This window comes from Saccoglossus kowalevskii, chromosome 1 (genome assembly GCF_978046115.1).
Source record: "Saccoglossus kowalevskii chromosome 1, keSacKowa6.1, whole genome shotgun sequence".
Lineage (NCBI taxonomy): Eukaryota > Metazoa > Hemichordata > Enteropneusta > Harrimaniidae > Saccoglossus > Saccoglossus kowalevskii.
In genome coordinates, this window is record NC_140641.1 from 8261824 (window position 1) to 8283123 (window position 21300).

Sequence of the window (21300 nt, forward strand, 5' to 3'; positions counted from 1 at the left end):
TAGTAGTATAGTTTAATTTCGATCAGTAAACTTACCAGAAAAAAACATAATAAAAAGTAATAATCAGCACAAAGTTTACAAATAAGGTAGTTTCATCTAAATACATTAGCAACTGACAATCAGATTCACTTTGATGTACAATCATCTTTTGAATCAAAGTATTCTTATTTGACATTCAATTACATTAACTGTTTTTATTTAACTTTTCTTTCCTTACGTTTATACTTCCGTAAGTCTGTGGTGTTGCAATAAAATACAAGGTTGGCAAGACCTTAATCTTGATCAATGAAGCCAGCTTGTACAACACCAAACAATGCCATAATTATGGTGATATTTGATGATACTTATATATTCATTGATACACTGCCATTACTCCTTTATTCCTTTTGGCTATAAATTGCCTCAAACCTGCAACCAAATACTGATACTTGATTTTACTCTTTTAAATGACAACTTCAGGCGCTCTTTGTTTATCCTCATGCATAAATACCTCCAGTCCAGCAGTGTTTTACGAAATGAAATTAACTTGTTAGTTTGTAAATTTCTAACAATTATAGTATGGTTTTGCAAATCCTCGTGAAGAATTTCAACACTTTTGACTACAGATAGAAATTATCATTTTCGCAATGTACGTAAAAATCAATGGTGAGCTATGCCAGCTGGCGGCTTTCACATATAAACATTGTAAAGAACTTTTCACACGCATATCTCTACAGGATAAATTGTGTAGTCTTTATTATTCATGAATATTTCGAAACAAAGAACTTAATCAGTTGGTAAGATTTTACAGCATCTACAGTAATCTCAATGACACAATCTATTGCAAATTCGAAACTATATTGTCGGAGCACTATTGATGTTACATATTGTTTTAGTCGCAATTGCTATTGTGTTTTACTCACCATAATCTAGTCTCAGATATACTATTTGGTAATTGATATTCTATGAGGTTATTGCGAGAATACCTCAAATCATGTACGAAGACAGTACAGCTGGAATATCGACAGACGCGCAATAACCTTATTATACATCTTTTCCTTCCAATGATACATTATGGAAATGCTGAAATCCAAAAAGTTTAGAAGAGAATCAGCGAACTTCTTACATATACAGTATGCGGAAGTGAGCGGCGTGCAATTTGTAAATTTGGATGAAATGTATACTCTCAGTTTCGTTGAACAAAAATCTGTCAAACATTTAAATATCCTCTAAATTAAGACTTCTATTTTAATTCATTTATTCAGTTCATTTAATTTCAAATGTTGTGTACAAGTCAAATAAACTTATTCTTATATACAAACGGAGTACACCTCGAAGCTATTAAAATGTATACACGTTAAAGCACGTGATCGACAGGAGAATGTGATCACACACATCACAATTACAAGAAGAAAACTATTGATAATTGGTACAAGAATATATACTTTCCATCTTTCTATGTACTAGTTTGAATTATATGATCAACAACATTAGGATCATCGGAGTAATATTGGCAGGTATAGATGGTATATTAATAAATTTTCGAGTCAGACAGATTCTATCACGAATCGAATCTTTTTCAGGAAGTGACGCTTTTAACTCGACTTGCTCGGTGACTATTAATGGATAATCCTATATGTGAACAAAACATTGATTTAAGGGATCAGATGGCAAAATGTTGAAACGTAATAACAAACACACACAATGAACTATTTCTTGACAAATGTTTTTTTTTCAAACCACACCATTTAGTTATTTCGTACATATGTTATATCAGGTAATATTATTCTATCAAATTCAAACATACCATCATAGCAGTTACTAGTTTTTTCAGTGGTTTTAGTGTATATAGTGTGAAAAATTGTGTTATATTTATTCACAGAAGTGAATAAATGGTATAATAATCAAACCCCAAATGCTAGCTAAACTGTTTTTTAGTACGATTACGTTGATGCTTTTATGCTTCTTGTAGCCTTGACATGTAAATAATCATCGTACGATACACACCGTCACGATACAAACAAATTGGACCCACGTATTTCATCGACTTCACATCGTTGACAATTGTCAGTTGGCACCGCTGTAAGGTATGTCAATATAAAACACGATAATAACTTTGTTAGATATTAAAAAATGACAAGTTACAGTAATATTTCACTAAATATACTACGAGTTAGTTGTGTTAAATCCTAAAAATCGTTTGACTTGCATTAGCAAAATTATATCTCTAATTGTGTGAGAGAAAATGGTCAGAAAAATACGAAATAGCATACTATATCACTCTTTTTAATGGAACCAATTTGTGATGCAAGTATTGCGTCATATCCGTAGTGACATGTACAATGTTTAAATGCTGCATTCCAAAATAGTATGAGTGAGTGTGTGAGTGTGTGAGTGTGTGAGTGAGTGAGTGAGTGTGTGTGTGTGTGTGAGTGAGTAAGTGAGTGTGGGTGAGTGAGTGTGTGAGTGAGTGAGTGAGTGAGTGAGTGAGTGAGTGAGTGAGTGAGTGAGTGAGTGAGTGAGTGTGTGAGTGAGTGAGTGAGTTAGTGAGTGAGTTAGTGAAAACATAATTATATTATTTTTAGTTTTATCCAGATTCAGCGTTGTCGAATGTTCCAAGGCTATTTGTTTATACCAAGGTTGAATGGAATTAAGTAGATTTGTGAGTTAAACTGGTCGCGCGGGTTACAAATCGCCATCCAATCCCACTTCTTACAGATCCAGTTTTTGTTTGTTTCAAATACAATGAGCACGTTGCAACACATATATTATCACATCAGGTTACGTCAAAAAGCTGGGTACAAGGGTCAACCCTATGCCCATGTAAACTTAGATTTTAAATGAATCCAAAACGCACTTTTAGAAAATAAGTAATGAAATATCTCCTTGAGCTGCTCTATATTGTGATATTTTGCTGCAGTATTTATTGCCTCAGTTGCATGTATTGTAAGGATTTGGTGATCCGTTGTAGTTGAATATTACCTGTTACCGATACATTGGTGATTCAGCCCTTTGCTCTTTGTGCTCACTGGGGATGGAAAAGAAATGTGTTTATAGTGGAATTTTACACGTATGAGTATGTGGATCGAAGTCATTTCGATTTGTTCGGAAAATAGCATGAATGGTGAAAAAATGCAACATTAACGGATGTGTTCATTTACAGTGAATCGAATATCTGAAGGACGGATGTGATAAAGAATGAGATAGTGATTCCTTGAAAAGCTGTAAGATTAGTACGATATATAAGCCCATGTGATTTACCTGTTGTCTTTGTCAAAAATTAGTGTATCTGTGTGATCATTAAATCTAGGGTGTGTTCACAAATATGAATTAGGTCTTGACCCCACTGTTTAAATTCAAGCAGCAAATTAAAAAAATCAACATTAAATATACAGACTAATAACCTTTCAAATTGTGAGTTTTATTGGAGAGCGATATATTATGATTTGCCCTGGTGAAACACTGTACCTTTATCGCTCCGAAGTATGCCATATGATATTTTTATTTATATTACACAAATATATTGATAATTTTAATCCAAATAAAAAATTTACATTAAGGCTATATTAGATTGTAATGTTCACTTGGCCCTGGAACATGAAATGTCTACCGGTTTAATGCTAAATTACATATAACCAGTAGTATTTGGTTTTTTAGAGAAATATAGTGATTGAATTTTAGAAAAAAAATATTGGAAAAATTACCGAACACCAGAAATTTATTTAAACAATAACCCCCCCTGTATACCACGAGATATTGCACAATTCACGAGCCGCTGTCGAGTGCATTTATGGAGTGAATTGTGCAATATCAAGTGGATTAACCGACTTCGGTTATTGCTATTATATTATACCAGTATATTGACAATTCGATAAAACTACTAGAAGATCATGATTATGGCTCTTGAACATGATTTATGAGAATAGTATGTAGTTGTACACTGAATGTACACAAACACAGTTCAAATTGACTAAAAAATATGTTTTATTCAGCATGAAAACGAAACGTATAGCGAGTGAATAGAGCAGCGTAAACACAAAAATTAGCAAAAGATGACTTTTCTTATCTTTTACGACTTGTAATTGAGGAAATTTGACGTTCAGCGGTATTTGGTTCGACCAAAAAGGGAGACATCTAGTTGGTCGCCAGTTATAAAAATCCTTTTTCTTTGTTCGAGGTTCGCAATCCAGTTCAAAGTCACAACACGGAGAACACAGCCGCGTTCATGGGAACATTGGGAACATTGGAAACTGTCACAACAACAAAGCCACAAGTCTATATGACGAAATCTACGTAAGAATTCACAATTACAAAAAAAATTGCAGTATAATAACATAATAATATCATTTATTTCACAATTATCGACATTTGAAGTTAACTATCCCCGATACATGAACTTTAATTGTGAATGCTATTATTCCGTGCATGCTATTAGACGTATGGTCATAAATTACGCTGATGTAAGTAAATCCAAAAAATAATTACAGTAAATTTGACCTGGGCCAATAATTACCATTTTATTACCAAGCGAATTCAATATCCTTATCATTGACTATGAATATATATTCGCGCTATTTGCGTATATATAATTCAATAATAATATAACTATACCCAATAATTCCCAACCTATGTTCTATATCATCTTATATATGCAGTATGCTGATATGCATGGCGCACAAGATATAAATTTGAATAAACAGTATTGACTCTCAATTCTATGAAACATAGATCTGTCGTCTAAAATAAATCCTTTAATTAATTAATTCTTTCATTCTATTCATTTCTTTTAGAATTCTGTGTACAATCCAACTCAACTTAGTATAATCTGCAAACGGAGTAGACCTATCAGAAAATATCATTTATACACGTTAAAGCACGTGGTCAGCAGTAAATAGATACCCTAAACTATTGATAATCTTCTTATGTACTAGCTTCAATCATATGATCGACAATATTAGGATCATCAGAGTAATATTGACAAGTATAGATTGTTTGCTCCTCATTTTTGCGAGTCAAACATATTCTATCACGAGTTGAATCTTTTTCAGGGAGTGACGCTTTTAACTCGACTTGCTCGGCGATGGCAGATGGGCAATCCTATAACAAAAACAGTTATTTGAGTAATCAAAGAAACAATGTTGAACAGCAATATTAGACAAACACATACAACGTTTTCCCAAAAATGTTTTCTTACACACCACGCAATTCAGTTAATTTGTAAATTACTTTGCATTATTTCAGGTAGTTTTATTATATCAACTCAAATAATCAATCTGAACAGTTACTAACTTTTTCAGTGATTCCAGTTTATGTAGTGTGAAATAATGTATTATATGTTTTAAAAAATAAATAAATGATACAATAATCAAACCATCACAACATATAACTCGTAACGCTAACTAATAAGCTTTCGTTTTACAATTGTCTTGATGCTTTTATACTAATGGTAGTGTATATTGACATATAAATAATCGCACAATACTCACCACAATTTTACAAACAAATTGACACCACTTCTCTCCTATTATATCGATCTCACATAGTTGACAATTGTCAGTTGGCACCGCTACAGTTCCCTGTAAACCAATGTATGTCGATATATTCAACGTTTTTTTTAGTTCATATGATACAGGATAATAATAACAATCTTGTTAGGCCACACTGTGAATTTCCTTAGTTAGGTGATTGTGACATTTTAAAAACACTTCAACACATGTCGCGAGGTCTCGCTTAGTACCCAATTTGTTCAAACAGAACTCGGAAAAGTCCTAAGTAGGAATAAGGACAAACCCGGCCCGTCAGAAATTAGAAATTTCTATAGCACATACTGAACATGAACATACTACTCGTTATATGTGTCAAAACATCAATAGTGTTGGACTTGAAATAGCAAAATTATATCTCTGATTGCGTGCTACAAAATGGGCAGAGGAATACGAAATAACGTACTATATCACCCTCTTTAATTGAACCAATTCGTGATGCGAGTATTGCGTCATACTCATAGTGACGTGTCCCAGGTACGAATGCTGCATTCCCAAAATAAAATGTTGCATGAAACCTAACATCTTTCCCCTCAATTGTATTTTCAATGTCTGCTATGTGAAGTGGGCAGGAAAATTCCTCAGTGCATACACTATGCCATACTCCATTGTCGTACATGACATCATTACAATCCGTACAAGTGCCACTAGCCGGGTTTCCAGGGTGATGTTGAGCATTTGATGTAACTACCATCATCATGACACTCCAAAATGAAAGTGAAACAAACATGGCTCCTGGAAATAGATAGATAAATAAATTAATACGGGACAAAATATAAAGCATTGTTACATAAAGCATTGGGAAATAATTGTCTACATTAAAAACAGTGCCAGCTATAACGCATGTCGTCCGGTGTTTTACGACAGTAAAGCAACGTGACACAGCAAATATTTACAGCCAACAATTTTGTGAGATCGACGTTTTGGTAAATAAGCAATCACGATATTTACACGACGCTAAGAAATAGATCAGAATAAACCGTTATAGTACGATATCATTAAAAATGAACAAACGTACGAGTATTATTTTTTTATACAGCAATCAATGTTGTTTTGAAGTTAATCAATGGGCTTTCAATTTGATCCAGTCCGCTCGAGAAAAGGAAGCTCCCCACTGAACAGTTAGCTCATAAACATTCTTGCATAAATTTGCATTTTGCGCGGAGCTGCCCGGGGCTCCGCGGTTACTGGGTCGGGAACTGATGGTTTGATTTTGATCACCTCCCTAAATACGAAATTTTCATGTGGATAATAAAATATTTGGTTTTGATCGAGGTAGACATTATTGTAAACTATTTGTTTATATAAAACAATCTGTTTATATAAAGATACCCGGCCATCATCCACAAAGAAATATAGTTGATATTGTCTTGAATTGTTGCTGAGCAAAGCATTTGATAAAATAGATGGACACGCATAGCGACATAGATATTATATTGTAATACGTCTGTGTATGTATATGACCATAAATACAATTTCATTGAGCGTAACTGGGCATCAAATTAATATTTTTGATTACGATTTCGTGGTATCCCTCAGTTGAAGTATCATAGGGTCAAATATTATTGCCTTACTTACTATTGTAACTGTAGGATTAGACAATGAACAAAAGATCAATACAAACCATGTATATATTCAAGTGACTTGCTTTACCATATTAGACATGCTATGCATTGACTGCCAACACCGAACCCGGACAAAAACAATCCAGATATGTTTATTTATAGTAGTTTTGAGTTGAAGAAACATTGCGTAAGACATGTACAGTCACGGGTCCCACTCATGGCACAAAAAAGACTTCATATTATGTGCAAATAATTCAACTCACTGTTTCGTATAACGATGGATCTGTCTACGAAATGAATGCAAAACTTGGCAACCAATAGTGAAACTACGTACATACTTATCAAAGTCTTAGATCATATAAAAGCAGTCAAACCTGTATTGATGTCGTGAAGACGGTCCTAACTTGCAAGTCCAGTTAATGTCTATTTCACGATGCTACCTATGTGTCTGCAATATAACTACTTTGAGTCATCACATAAATATTTTTAGCAATTTTGTTATCTTTTAATCGTTTATTTAATCGTTTTCTGTATGTCAGCTATATTGATGTGTTCTTTGTCAAAACAGTGTGCATACAAAGTCAAGGAAGGTAAAACAACAACGGGGAAGTTTGTTTTACCGAAAACAAGTAAATAATAATGTAACATTAATTGCTTATAGTGTTATGACGTTTTAGTAGTACAACAATTTATAACCAGCATGTTAATGTATTATTCTTATTTGTTCTAATGTTGCTCTGATATCAACCAAACCATTATTGCCACAGGGGTGTCAGTAATCATTCATTTGAAATTTTCAAAAATCTCTCCTTTTAAACACTATATTTTAAACTATTCAAAGAATTCGCATGATACAAAATTATTCGAACAAAGATTACGTAACAGCAAGTTTATAAAAACATACATTCTAGTGAAAAAGTTAACAAAACATACTTCTCCTAATAATACAAAAACCTTAACACAAATCAGTCTGACCTGGATTGTTTTTGGTGAGCGATCAAAAGCCATTTATTCACTATTTTTTGTTAGCTGAAACTAGCTCACAAATGTTCCATTCATATCGCTTGAAATTGTACCTATAACACTAAAAACATAATAAACTCTTCCGTGGTGTTATTTTCTTGTGCAGATTCATTTTTTATATACACTACAATTATTCGTCCCACTGCTGTAGGCAGGTTATGCGAGCTTCACTGCTTAAAAATGAAATGGACGTTTTTTTTTGCAATTATTTAAAAAAAAATAGAATCAGCACCAATTGTCCTGTAAATAGATTCAGATGCCAGTTATAGACGAATTGTACATATAACATAAGTAAAAATTCCAAACATAACAATGTTATGACTTAGAAAGCCATATTGCGTATGTTGAGGAAGTACTCACTCATTTCTCACTGATGATTTTCTTACTGATATGTCAGTTATTTTTTTAGGTTTTGCGAAATGCTAGATGTCTGGTTTGTTGGTGTAAAATCTTATTCTCGCATCGTTTTTGTGACACGTACATGATATGCTTTGCCTCAACTTCGGCGCTCTGTACTGTGATCGGTGTACACTCTGCAAAAATCTGCAGATTTCGAAATTACCTTCATCATCTCATAATTTATTTACCCATAGTTGAGAATTACAATACCATATATCGTCGTCGTATTCTGAATTGTCCCGTGTTTTTTGGATGGCAATCACCCGGGTGCGATTTCACTGCAATTTTGTCAGCTAAAATTCGAACGCAGCTACGGGACACTGGTTGTTATTGGTAGCAAGTATTTTTGCCTGTGATTCGTAGTTTTTTTTTTGCATTTTTTTGTCATTCAATTCCCCAATCTCATCTAGTTGGTCACCAGTTATAAAAATCCTTTTTCTTTGTTCGAGGTTCGCAATCCAGTTCAAAGTCACAACACGGAGAACACAGCCGCGTTCAGGCGTTCGTTTAGACACTGTCACTCACGGTGTCGAGGGAGGGTGGTTTAGGTTTGTGTGGAGAACGACGATCACCCAACGACTGACGCTCACAATTTGAATCCCGCCGTTAACAAAAAGCAATATCATATTAGGTGGTCTTTAACTGGTCTTATATAGACTCACTAGCCAATTAGCCAACTAGACTAACCAACAGCGTACATCAAAACGTTTTATATTATTAGGTTCACTCTACGTATGAACACATGTATGACCACATAACGCTCATAAACCTACAGTTAGTGAAATGTAAAATATATATTGATAGTCATATCTTGCACAGAACTTACTGACAATGTTGTTCACAAATATAACTATAAAGAAACTGTTTCACTGTATTCATGGGAACATTGGAAACTGTCACAACAACAGAGCCACAAGTCTATATGACGAAATCTACGTAAGAATTCACAATTACAAAAAAATTGCAGTATAATAACATAATAATATCATTTATTTCACAGTTATCGACATTTGAATTTAACTATCCCCGATACATGAACTTTAATTGTGAATGCTATTATTCCGTGCATGCTATTAGACGTATGGTCATAAATTACGCTGATGTGAGTAAATCCAAAAATAATTACAGTAAATTTGACCTGGGCCAATAATTACCATTTTATTACCAAGCGAATTCAATATCCTTATCATTGACTATGAATATATATTCGCGCTATTTGCGTATATATAATTCAATAATAATATAAATATACCCAATAATTCCCAACCTATGTTCTATATCATCTTATATATGCAGTATGCTGATATGCACGGCGCACAAGATATAAATTTGAATAAACAGTATTGACTCTCAATTCTATGAAACATAGATCTATCGTCTAAAATAAATCCTTTAATTAATTAATTCTTTCATTCTATTCATTTCTTTTAGAATTCTGTGTACAATCCAACTCAACTTAGTATAAGCAAATATTTACAGCCAACAATTTTGTGAGATCGACGTTTTGGTAAATAAGCAATCACGATATTTACACGACGCTAAGAAATAGATCAGAATTTCTTGCGGTTACTGGGTCGGGAACTGATGGTTTGATTTTGATCACCTCCCTAAATACGAAATTTTCATGTGGATAATAAAATATTTGGTTTTGATCGAGGTAGACATTATTGTAAACTATTTGTTTATATAAAACAATCTGTTTATATAAAGATACCCGGCCATCATCCACAAAGAAATATAGTTGATATTGTCTTGAATTGTTGCTGAGCAAAGCATTTGATAAAATAGATGGACACGCATAGCGACATAGATATTATATTGTAATACGTCTGTGTATGTATATGACCATAAATACAATTTCATTGAGCGTAACTGGGCATCAAATTAATATTTTTGATTACGATTTCGTGGTATCCCTCAGTTGAAGTATCATAGGGTCAAATATTATTGCCTTACTTACTATTGTAACTGTAGGATTAGACAATGAACAAAAGATCAATACAAACCATGTATATATTCAAGTGACTTGCTTTACCATATTAGACATGCTATGCATTGACTGCCAACACCGAACCCGGACAAAAACAATCCAGATATGCTTATTTATGGTAGTTTTGAGTTGAAGAAACATTGCGTAAGACATGTACAGTCACGGGTCCCACTCATGGCACAAAAAAGACTGCATATTATGTGCAAATAATTCAACTCACTGGTTCGTATAACGATGGATCTGTCTACGAAATGAATGCAAAACTTGGCAACCAATAGTGAAACTACGTACATACTTATCAAAGTCTTAGATCATATAAAAGCAGTCAAACCTGTATTGATGTCGTGAAGACGGTCCAAACTTGCAAGTCCAGTTAATGTCTATTTCACGATGCTAACTATGTGTCTGCAATATAACTACTTTGAGTCATCACATAAATATTTTTAGCAATTTTGTTATCTTTTAATCGTTTATTTAATCCTTGTGTTTTTCTGTATGTCAGCTATATTGATGTGTTCTTTGTCAAAACAGTGTGCATACAAAGTCAAGGAAGGTAAAACAACAACGGGGAAGTTTGTTTTACCGAAAACAAGTAAGTAATAATGTAAAATTAATTGATTATAGTGTTATGACGTTTTAGTAGTACAACAATTTATAACCAGCATGTTAATGTATTATTCTTATTTGTTCTAATGTTGCTCTGATATCAACCAAACCATTATTGCCACAGGGGTGTCAGTAATCATTCATTTGAAATTTTCAAAAATCTCTCCTTTTAAACACTATATTTTAAACTATTCAAAAAATTCGCATGATACAAAATTATTCGAACAAAGATTACGTAACAGCAAGTTTATAAAAACATACATTCTAGTGAAAAAGTTAACAAAACATACTTCTCCTAATAATACAAAAACCTTAACACAAATCAGTCTGACCTGGATTGTTTTTGGTGAGCGATCAAAAGCCATTTATTCACTATTTTTTGTTAGCTGAAACTAGCTCATATATGTTCCATTCACATCGCTTGAAATTGTACATATAACACTAAAAACATAATAAACTCTTCCGTGGTGTTATTTTCTTGTGCAGATTCATTTTTTATATACACCACAATTATTCATCCCACTGCTGTAGGCAGGTTATGCGAGCTTCACTGCTTAAAAATAAAATGGACGTTTTTTTTTCGCAATTATTTAAAAAAAATAGAATCAGCACTAATTGTCCTGTAAATAGATTCAGATGCCAGTTATAGACGAATTGTACATATAACATAAGTAAAAATTCCAAACATATCAATGTTATGACTTAGAAAGCCATATTGCGTATGTTGAGGAAGTACTCACTCATTTCTCACTGGTGATTTTCTTACTGATATGTCAGTTATTTTTTAGGTTTTGCGAAATGCTAGATGTCTGGTTTGTTGGTGTAAAATCGGATTCTCGCATCGTTTTTGTGACACGTACATGATATGCTTTGCCTCAACTTCGGCGCTCTGTACTGTGATCGGTGTACACTCTGCAAAAATCTGCAGATTTCGAAATTACCTTCATCATCTCATAATTTATATACCCATAGTTGAGAATTACAATACCATATATCGTCGTCGTATTCTGAATTGTCCCGTGTTTTTTGGATGGCAATCACCCGGGTGAGATTTCACTGCAATTTTGTCAGCTAAAATTCGAACGCAGCTACGGGACACTGGTTGTTATTGGTGGCAAGTATTTTTGCCTGTGATTCGTAGTTTTTTTTTTTGCATTTTTTTGTCATTCAATTCCCCAATCTCATCTAGTTGGTCACCAGTTATAAAAATCCTTTTTCTTTGTTCGAGGTTCGCAATCCAGTTCAAAGTCACAACACGGAGAACACAGCCGCGTTCAGGCGTTCGTTTAGACACTGTCACTTACGGTGTCGAGGGAGGGTGGTTTAGGTTTGTGTGGAGAACGACGATCACCCAACGACTGACGCTCACAATTTGAATCCCGCCGTTAACAAAAAGCAATATCATATTAGGTGGTCTTTAACTGGTCTTATATAGACTCACTAGCCAACTAGCCAACTAGACTAACCAACAACGTACATCAAAAAGTTTTATATTATTAGGTTCACTCTACGTATGAACACATGTATGACCACATAACGCTCATAAACCTACAGTTAGTGAAATGTAAAATATATATTGATAGTCATATCTTGCACAGAACTTACTGACAATGTTGTTCACAAATATAACTATAAAGAAGCTGTTTCACTGCATTCATGGGAACATTGGAAACTGTCACAACAACAGAGCCACAAGTCTATATGACGAAATCTACGTAAGAATTCACAATTACAAAAAAATTGCAGTATAATAACATAATAATATCATTTATTTCACAGTTATCGACATTTGAAGTTAACTATCCCCGATACATGAACTTTAATTGTGAATGCTATTATTCCGTGCATGCTATTAGACGTATGGTCATAAATTACGCTGATGTGAGTAAATCCAAAAATAATTACAGTAAATTTGACCTGGGCCAATAATTAACATTTTATTACCAAGCGAATTCAATATCCTTATCATTGACTATGAATATATATTCGCGCTATTTGCGTATATATAATTCAATAATAATATAAATATACCCAATAATTCCCAACCTATGTTCTATATCATCTTATATATGCAGTATGCTGATATGCACGGCGCACAAGATATAAATTTGAATAAACAGTATTGACTCTCAATTCTATGAAACATAGATCTATCGTCTAAAATAAATCCTTTAATTAATTAATTAATTCTTTCATTCTATTCATTTCTTTTAGAATTCTGTGTACGATCCAACTCAACTTAGTATAATCTGCAAACGGAGTAGACCTATCAGAAAATATCATTTATACACGTTAAAGCACGTGGTCAGCAGTAAATAGATACCCTAAACTATTGATAATCTTCTTATGTACTAGCTTCAATCATATGATCGACAATATTAGGATCATCAGAGTAATATTGACAAGTATAGATTGTTTGCTCATCATTTTTGCGAGTCAAACATATTCTATCACGAGTTGAATCTTTTTCAGGGAGTGACGCTTTTAACTCGACTTGCTCGGCGATGGCAGATGGGCAATCCTATAACAAAAACAGTTATTTGAGTAATCAAAGAAACAATGTTGAACAGCAATATTAGACAAACACATACAACGTTTTCCCAAAAATGTTTTCTTACACACCACGCAATTCAGTTAATTTGTAAATTACTTTGCATTATTTCAGGTAGCTTTATTATATCAACTCAAATAATCAATCTGAACAGTTACTAACTTTTTCAGTGATTCCAGTTTATGTAGTGTGAAATAATGTATTATATGTTTTAAAAAATAAATAAATGGTACAATAATCAAACCATCACAACATATAACTCGTAACGCTAACTAATAAGCTTTCGTTTTACAATTGTCTTGATGTTTTTATACTAGTGGTAGTGTATATTGACATATAAATAATCGCACAATACTCACCACAATTTTACAAACAAATTGACACCACTTCTCTCCTATTATATCTATCTCACATAGTTGACAATTGTCAGTTGGCACCGCTACAGTTCCCTGTAAACCAATGTATGTCGATATATTCAACGTTTTTTTTAGTTCATATGATACAGGATAATAATAACAATCTTGTTAGGCCACACTGTGAATTTCCTTAGTTAGGTGATTGTGACATTTTAAAAACACTTCAACACATGTCGCGAGGTCTCGCTTAGTACCCAATTTGTTCAAACAGAACTCGGAAAAGTCCTAAGTAGGAATAAGGACAAACCCGGCCCGTCAGAAATTAGAAATTTCTATAGCACATACTGAACATGAACATACTACTCGTTATATGTGTCAAAACATCAATAGTGTTGGACTTGAAATAGCAAAATTATATCTCTGATTGCGTGCTACAAAATGGGCAGAGGAATACGAAATAACGTACTATATCACCCTCTTTAATTGAACCAATTCGTGATGCGAGTATTGCGTCATACTCATAGTGACGTGTCCCAGGTACGAATGCTGCATTCCCAAAATAAAATGTTGCATGAAACCTAACATCTTTCCCCTCAATTGTATTTTCAATGTCTGCTATGTGAAGTGGGCAGGAAAATTCCTCAGTGCATACACTATGCCATACTCCATTGTCGTACATGACATCATTACAATCCGTACAAGTGCCACTAGCCGGGTTTCCAGGGTGATGTTGAGCATTTGATGTAACTACCATCATCATGACACTCCAAAATGAAAGTGAAACAAACATGGCTCCTGGAAATAGATAGATAAATAAATTAATACGGGACAAAATATAAAGCATTGTTACATAAAGCATTGGGAAATAATTGTCTACATTAAAAACAGTGCCAGCTATAACGCATGTCGTCCGGTGTTTTACGACAGTAAAGCAACGTGACACAGCAAATATTTACAGCCAACAATTTTGTGAGATCGACGTTTTGGTAAATAAGCAATCACGATATTTACACGACGCTAAGAAATAGATCAGAATAAACCGTTATAGTACGATATCATTAAAAATGAACAAACGTACGAGTATTATTTTTTTATACAGCAATCAATGTTGTTTTGAAGTTAATCAATGGGCTTTCAATTTGATCCAGTCCGCTCGAGAAAAGGAAGCTCCCCACTGAACAGTTAGCTCATAAACATTCTTGCATAAATTTGCATTTTGCGCGGAGCTGCCCGGGGCTCCGCGGTTACTGGGTCGGGAACTGATGGTTTGATTTTGATCACCTCCCTAAATACGAAATTTTCATGTGGATAATAAAATATTTGGTTTTGATCGAGGTAGACATTATTGTAAACTATTTGTTTATATAAAACAATCTGTTTATATAAAGATACCCGGCCATCATCCACAAAGAAATATAGTTGATATTGTCTTGAATTGTTGCTGAGCAAAGCATTTGATAAAATAGATGGACACGCATAGCGACATAGATATTATATTGTAATACGTCTGTGTATGTATATGACCATAAATACAATTTCATTGAGCGTAACTGGGCATCAAATTAATATTTTTGATTACGATTTCGTGGTATCCCTCAGTTGAAGTATCATAGGGTCAAATATTATTGCCTTACTTACTATTGTAACTGTAGGATTAGACAATGAACAAAAGATCAATACAAACCATGTATATATTCAAGTGACTTGCTTTACCATATTAGACATGCTATGCATTGACTGCCAACACCGAACCCGGACAAAAACAATCCAGATATGTTTATTTATGGTAGTTTTGAGTTGAAGAAACATTGCGTAAGACATGTACAGTCACGGGTCCCACTCATGGCACAAAAAAGACTTCATATTATGTGCAAATAATTCAACTCACTGGTTCGTATAACGATGGATCTGTCTACGAAATGAATGCAAAACTTGGCAACCAATAGTGAAACTACGTACATACTTATCAAAGTCTTAGATCATATAAAAGCAGTCAAACCTGTATTGATGTCGTGAAGACGGTCCTAACTTGCAAGTCCAGTTAATGTCTATTTCACGATGCTACCTATGTGTCTGCAATATAACTACTTTGAGTCATCACATAAAAATTTTTAGCAATTTTGTTATCTTTTAATCGTTTATTTAATCGTTTTCTGTATGTCAGCTATATTGATGTGTTCTTTGTCAAAACAGTGTGCATACAAAGTCAAGGAAGGTAAAACAACAACGGGGAAGTTTGTTTTACCGAAAACAAGTAAATAATAATGTAACATTAATTGCTTATAGTGTTATGACGTTTTAGTAGTACAACAATTTATAACCAGCATGTTAATGTATTATTCTTATTTGTTCTAATGTTGCTCTGATATCAACCAAACCATTATTGCCACAGGGGTGTCAGTAATCATTCATTTGAAATTTTCAAAAATCTCTCCTTTTAAACACTATATTTTAAACTATTCAAAGAATTCGCATGATACAAAATTATTCGAACAAAGATTACGTAACAGCAAGTTTATAAAAACATACATTCTAGTGAAAAAGTTAACAAAACATACTTCTCCTAATAATACAAAAACCTTAACACAAATCAGTCTGACCTGGATTGTTTTTGGTGAGCGATCAAAAGCCATTTATTCACTATTTTTTGTTAGCTGAAACTAGCTCACAAATGTTCCATTCATATCGCTTGAAATTGTACCTATAACACTAAAAACATAATAAACTCTTCCGTGGTGTTATTTTCTTGTGCAGATTCATTTTTTATATACACTACAATTATTCGTCCCACTGCTGTAGGCAGGTTATGCGAGCTTCACTGCTTAAAAATGAAATGGACGTTTTTTTTTGCAATTATTTAAAAAAAAATAGAATCAGCACCAATTGTCCTGTAAATAGATTCAGATGCCAGTTATAGACGAATTGTACATATAACATAAGTAAAAATTCCAAACATAACAATGTTATGACTTAGAAAGCCATATTGCGTATGTTGAGGAAGTACTCACTCATTTCTCACTGATGATTTTCTTACTGATATGTCAGTTATTTTTTTAGGTTTTGCGAAATGCTAGATGTCTGGTTTGTTGGTGTAAAATCTTATTCTCGCATCGTTTTTGTGACACGTACATGATATGCTTTGCCTCAACTTCGGCGCTCTGTACTGTGATCGGTGTACACTCTGCAAAAATCTGCAGATTTCGAAATTACCTTCATCATCTCATAATTTATTTACCCATAGTTGAGAATTACAATACCATATATCGTCGTCGTATTCTGAATTGTCCCGTGTTTTTTGGATGGCAATCACCCGGGTGCGATTTCACTGCAATTTTGTCAGCTAAAATTCGAACGCAGCTACGGGACACTGGTTGTTATTGGTAGCAAGTATTTTTGCCTGTGATTCGTAGTTTTTTTTTTGCATTTTTTTGTCATTCAATTCCCCAATCTCATCTAGTTGGTCACCAGTTATAAAAATCCTTTTTCTTTGTTCGAGGTTCGCAATCCAGTTCAAAGTCACAACACGGAGAACACAGCCGCGTTCAGGCGTTCGTTTAGACACTGTCACTCACGGTGTCGAGGGAGGGTGGTTTAGGTTTGTGTGGAGAACGACGATCACCCAACGACTGACGCTCACAATTTGAATCCCGCCGTTAACAAAAAGCAATATCATATTAGGTGGTCTTTAACTGGTCTTATATAGACTCACTAGCCAATTAGCCAACTAGACTAACCAACAGCGTACATCAAAACGTTTTATATTATTAGGTTCACTCTACGTATGAACACATGTATGACCACATAACGCTCATAAACCTACAGTTAGTGAAATGTAAAATATATATTGATAGTCATATCTTGCACAGAACTTACTGACAATGTTGTTCACAAATATAACTATAAAGAAACTGTTTCACTGTATTCATGGGAACATTGGAAACTGTCACAACAACAGAGCCACAAGTCTATATGACGAAATCTACGTAAGAATTCACAATTACAAAAAAATTGCAGTATAATAACATAATAATATCATTTATTTCACAGTTATCGACATTTGAATTTAACTATCCCCGATACATGAACTTTAATTGTGAATGCTATTATTCCGTGCATGCTATTAGACGTATGGTCATAAATTACGCTGATGTGAGTAAATCCAAAAATAATTACAGTAAATTTGACCTGGGCCAATAATTACCATTTTATTACCAAGCGAATTCAATATCCTTATCATTGACTATGAATATATATTCGCGCTATTTGCGTATATATAATTCAATAATAATATAAATATACCCAATAATTCCCAACCTATGTTCTATATCATCTTATATATGCAGTATGCTGATATGCACGGCGCACAAGATATAAATTTGAATAAACAGTATTGACTCTCAATTCTATGAAACATAGATCTATCGTCTAAAATAAATCCTTTAATTAATTAATTCTTTCATTCTATTCATTTCTTTTAGAATTCTGTGTACAATCCAACTCAACTTAGTATAAGCAAATATTTACAGCCAACAATTTTGTGAGATCGACGTTTTGGTAAATAAGCAATCACGATATTTACACGACGCTAAGAAATAGATCAGAATTTCTTGCGGTTACTGGGTCGGGAACTGATGGTTTGATTTTGATCACCTCCCTAAATACGAAATTTTCATGTGGATAATAAAATATTTGGTTTTGATCGAGGTAGACATTATTGTAAACTATTTGTTTATATAAAACAATCTGTTTATATAAAGATACCCGGCCATCATCCACAAAGAAATATAGTTGATATTGTCTTGAATTGTTGCTGAGCAAAGCATTTGATAAAATAGATGGACACGCATAGCGACATAGATATTATATTGTAATACGTCTGTGTATGTATATGACCATAAATACAATTTCATTGAGCGTAACTGGGCATCAAATTAATATTTTTGATTACGATTTCGTGGTATCCCTCAGTTGAAGTATCATAGGGTCAAATATTATTGCCTTACTTACTATTGTAACTGTAGGATTAGACAATGAACAAAAGATCAATACAAACCATGTATATATTCAAGTGACTTGCTTTACCATATTAGACATGCTATGCATTGACTGCCAACACCGAACCCGGACAAAAACAATCCAGATATGCTTATTTATGGTAGTTTTGAGTTGAAGAAACATTGCGTAAGACATGTACAGTCACGGGTCCCACTCATGGCACAAAAAAGACTGCATATTATGTGCAAATAATTCAACTCACTGGTTCGTATAACGATGGATCTGTCTACGAAATGAATGCAAAACTTGGCAACCAATAGTGAAACTACGTACATACTTATCAAAGTCTTAGATCATATAAAAGCAGTCAAACCTGTATTGATGTCGTGAAGACGGTCCAAACTTGCAAGTCCAGTTAATGTCTATTTCACGATGCTAACTATGTGTCTGCAATATAACTACTTTGAGTCATCACATAAATATTTTTAGCAATTTTGTTATCTTTTAATCGTTCATTTAATCCTTGTGTTTTTCTGTATGTCAGCTATATTGATGTGTTCTTTGTCAAAACAGTGTGCATACAAAGTCAAGGAAGGTAAAACAACAACGGGGAAGTTTGTTTTACCGAAAACAAGTAAGTAATAATGTAAAATTAATTGATTATAGTGTTATGACGTTTTAGTAGTACAACAATTTATAACCAGCATGTTAATGTATTATTCTTATTTGTTCTAATGTTGCTCTGATATCAACCAAACCATTATTGCCACAGGGGTGTCAGTAATCATTCATTTGAAATTTTCAAAAATCTCTCCTTTTAAACACTATATTTTAAACTATTCAAAAAATTCGCATGATACAAAATTATTCGAACAAAGATTACGTAACAGCAAGTTTATAAAAACATACATTCTAGTGAAAAAGTTAACAAAACATACTTCTCCTAATAATACAAAAACCTTAACACAAATCAGTCTGACCTGGATTGTTTTTGGTGAGCGATCAAAAGCCATTTATTCACTATTTTTTGTTAGCTGAAACTAGCTCATATATGTTCCATTCACATCGCTTGAAATTGTACATATAACACTAAAAACATAATAAACTCTTCCGTGGTGTTATTTTCTTGTGCAGATTCATTTTTTATATACACCACAATTATTCATCCCACTGCTGTAGGCAGGTTATGCGAGCTTCACTGCTTAAAAATAAAATGGACGTTTTTTTCGCAATTATTTAAAAAAAATAGAATCAGCACTAATTGTCCTGTAAATAGATTCAGATGCCAGTTATAGACGAATTGTACATATAACATAAGTAAAAATTCCAAACATATCAATGTTATGACTTAGAAAGCCATATTGCGTATGTTGAGGAAGTACTCACTCATTTCTCACTGGTGATTTTCTTACTGATATGTCAGTTATTTTTTAGGTTTTGCGAAATGCTAGATGTCTGGTTTGTTGGTGTAAAATCGGATTCTCGCATCGTTTTTGTGACACGTACATGATATGCTTTGCCTCAACTTCGGCGCTCTGTACTGTGATCGGTGTACACTCTGCAAAAATCTGCAGATTTCGAAATTACCTTCATCATCTCATAATTTATATACCCATAGTTGAGAATTACAATACCATATATCGTCGTCGTATTCTGAATTGTCCCGTGTTTTTTGGATGGCAATCACCCGGGTGAGATTTCACTGCAATTTTGTCAGCTAAAATTCGAACGCAGCTACGGGACACTGGTTGTTATTGGTGGCAAGTATTTTTGCCTGTGATTCGTAGTTTTTTTTTTTGCATTTTTTTGTCATTCAATTCCCCAATCTCATCTAGTTGGTCACCAGTTATAAAAATCCTTTTTCTTTGTTCGAGGTTCGCAATCCAGTTCAAAGTCACAACACGGAGAACACAGCCGCGTTCAGGCGTTCGTTTAGACACTGTCACTTACGGTGTCGAGGGAGGGTGGTTTAGGTTTGTGTGGAGAACGACGATCACCCAACGACTGACGCTCACAATTTGAATCCCGCCGTTAACAAAAAGCAATATCATATTAGGTGGTCTTTAACTGGTCTTATATAGACTCACTAGCCAACTAGCCAACTAGACTAACCAACAACGTACATCAAAAAGTTTTATATTATTAGGTTCACTCTACGTATGAACACATGTATGACCACATAACGCTCATAAACCTACAGTTAGTGAAATGTAAAATATATATTGATAGTCATATCTTGCACAGAACTTACTGACAATGTTGTTCACAAATATAACTATAAAGAAGCTGTTTC

General features: G+C 33.7%; 2 protein-coding genes across 4 annotated transcripts; both read right to left on the reverse strand.

Moving 5' to 3' along the window:
• Positions 1-4298: 4298 nt before the first annotated feature.
• LOC146750345 (uncharacterized) lies at positions 4299-10909 on the reverse strand. 2 transcript variants are annotated; one of them, XM_085499120.1, is made up of 4 exons: positions 10831-10909; positions 5929-6257; positions 5466-5555; positions 4299-5076 (listed from the first exon to the last, which is right to left on the reverse strand). In XM_085499120.1, exons 2-4 carry the CDS (start codon positions 6250-6252, stop codon positions 4900-4902), a joined length of 591 nt encoding a protein of 196 aa, XP_085355246.1. In that variant the 5' UTR covers positions 6253-6257; positions 10831-10909; the 3' UTR covers positions 4299-4899. The 2 variants fall into 2 exon arrangements, with proteins under 2 accessions (XP_085355246.1, XP_085355292.1); XM_085499166.1 differs by lacking the exon at positions 10831-10909 and adding an exon at positions 7462-7544.
• A 1936-nt stretch (positions 10910-12845) lies between these two features.
• LOC146750346 (uncharacterized) lies at positions 12846-19459 on the reverse strand. 2 transcript variants are annotated; one of them, XM_085499245.1, is made up of 4 exons: positions 19381-19459; positions 14479-14807; positions 14016-14105; positions 12846-13626 (listed from the first exon to the last, which is right to left on the reverse strand). In XM_085499245.1, the coding sequence occupies exons 2-4, from the start codon at positions 14800-14802 to the stop codon at positions 13450-13452; spliced, it is 591 nt and encodes a 196-aa protein (XP_085355371.1). In that variant the 5' UTR covers positions 14803-14807; positions 19381-19459; the 3' UTR covers positions 12846-13449. The 2 variants fall into 2 exon arrangements, with proteins under 2 accessions (XP_085355371.1, XP_085355431.1); XM_085499305.1 differs by lacking the exon at positions 19381-19459 and adding an exon at positions 16012-16097.
• Positions 19460-21300: the final 1841 nt, after the last annotated feature.

Excerpts from the sequence above, each read along its gene's own strand:
- LOC146750345 (XM_085499120.1), bottom strand. The coding sequence starts at position 6,252 with ATGTTTGTTTCACTTTCATTTTGGAGTGTCATGATGATGGTAGTTACA. Across the intron at positions 5,556-5,928 it reads CAATTAAAGAGGGTGATATA|GGAACTGTAGCGGTGCCAAC; the intron begins GTACGTTATTTC and ends ATTGGTTTACAG. Across the intron at positions 5,077-5,465 it reads AATTTGTTTGTAAAATTGTG|GATTGCCCATCTGCCATCGC; the intron begins GTGAGTATTGTG and ends TTTTTGTTATAG.
- LOC146750346 (XM_085499245.1), bottom strand. The coding sequence starts at position 14,802 with ATGTTTGTTTCACTTTCATTTTGGAGTGTCATGATGATGGTAGTTACA. Across the intron at positions 14,106-14,478 it reads CAATTAAAGAGGGTGATATA|GGAACTGTAGCGGTGCCAAC; the intron begins GTACGTTATTTC and ends ATTGGTTTACAG. Across the intron at positions 13,627-14,015 it reads AATTTGTTTGTAAAATTGTG|GATTGCCCATCTGCCATCGC; the intron begins GTGAGTATTGTG and ends TTTTTGTTATAG.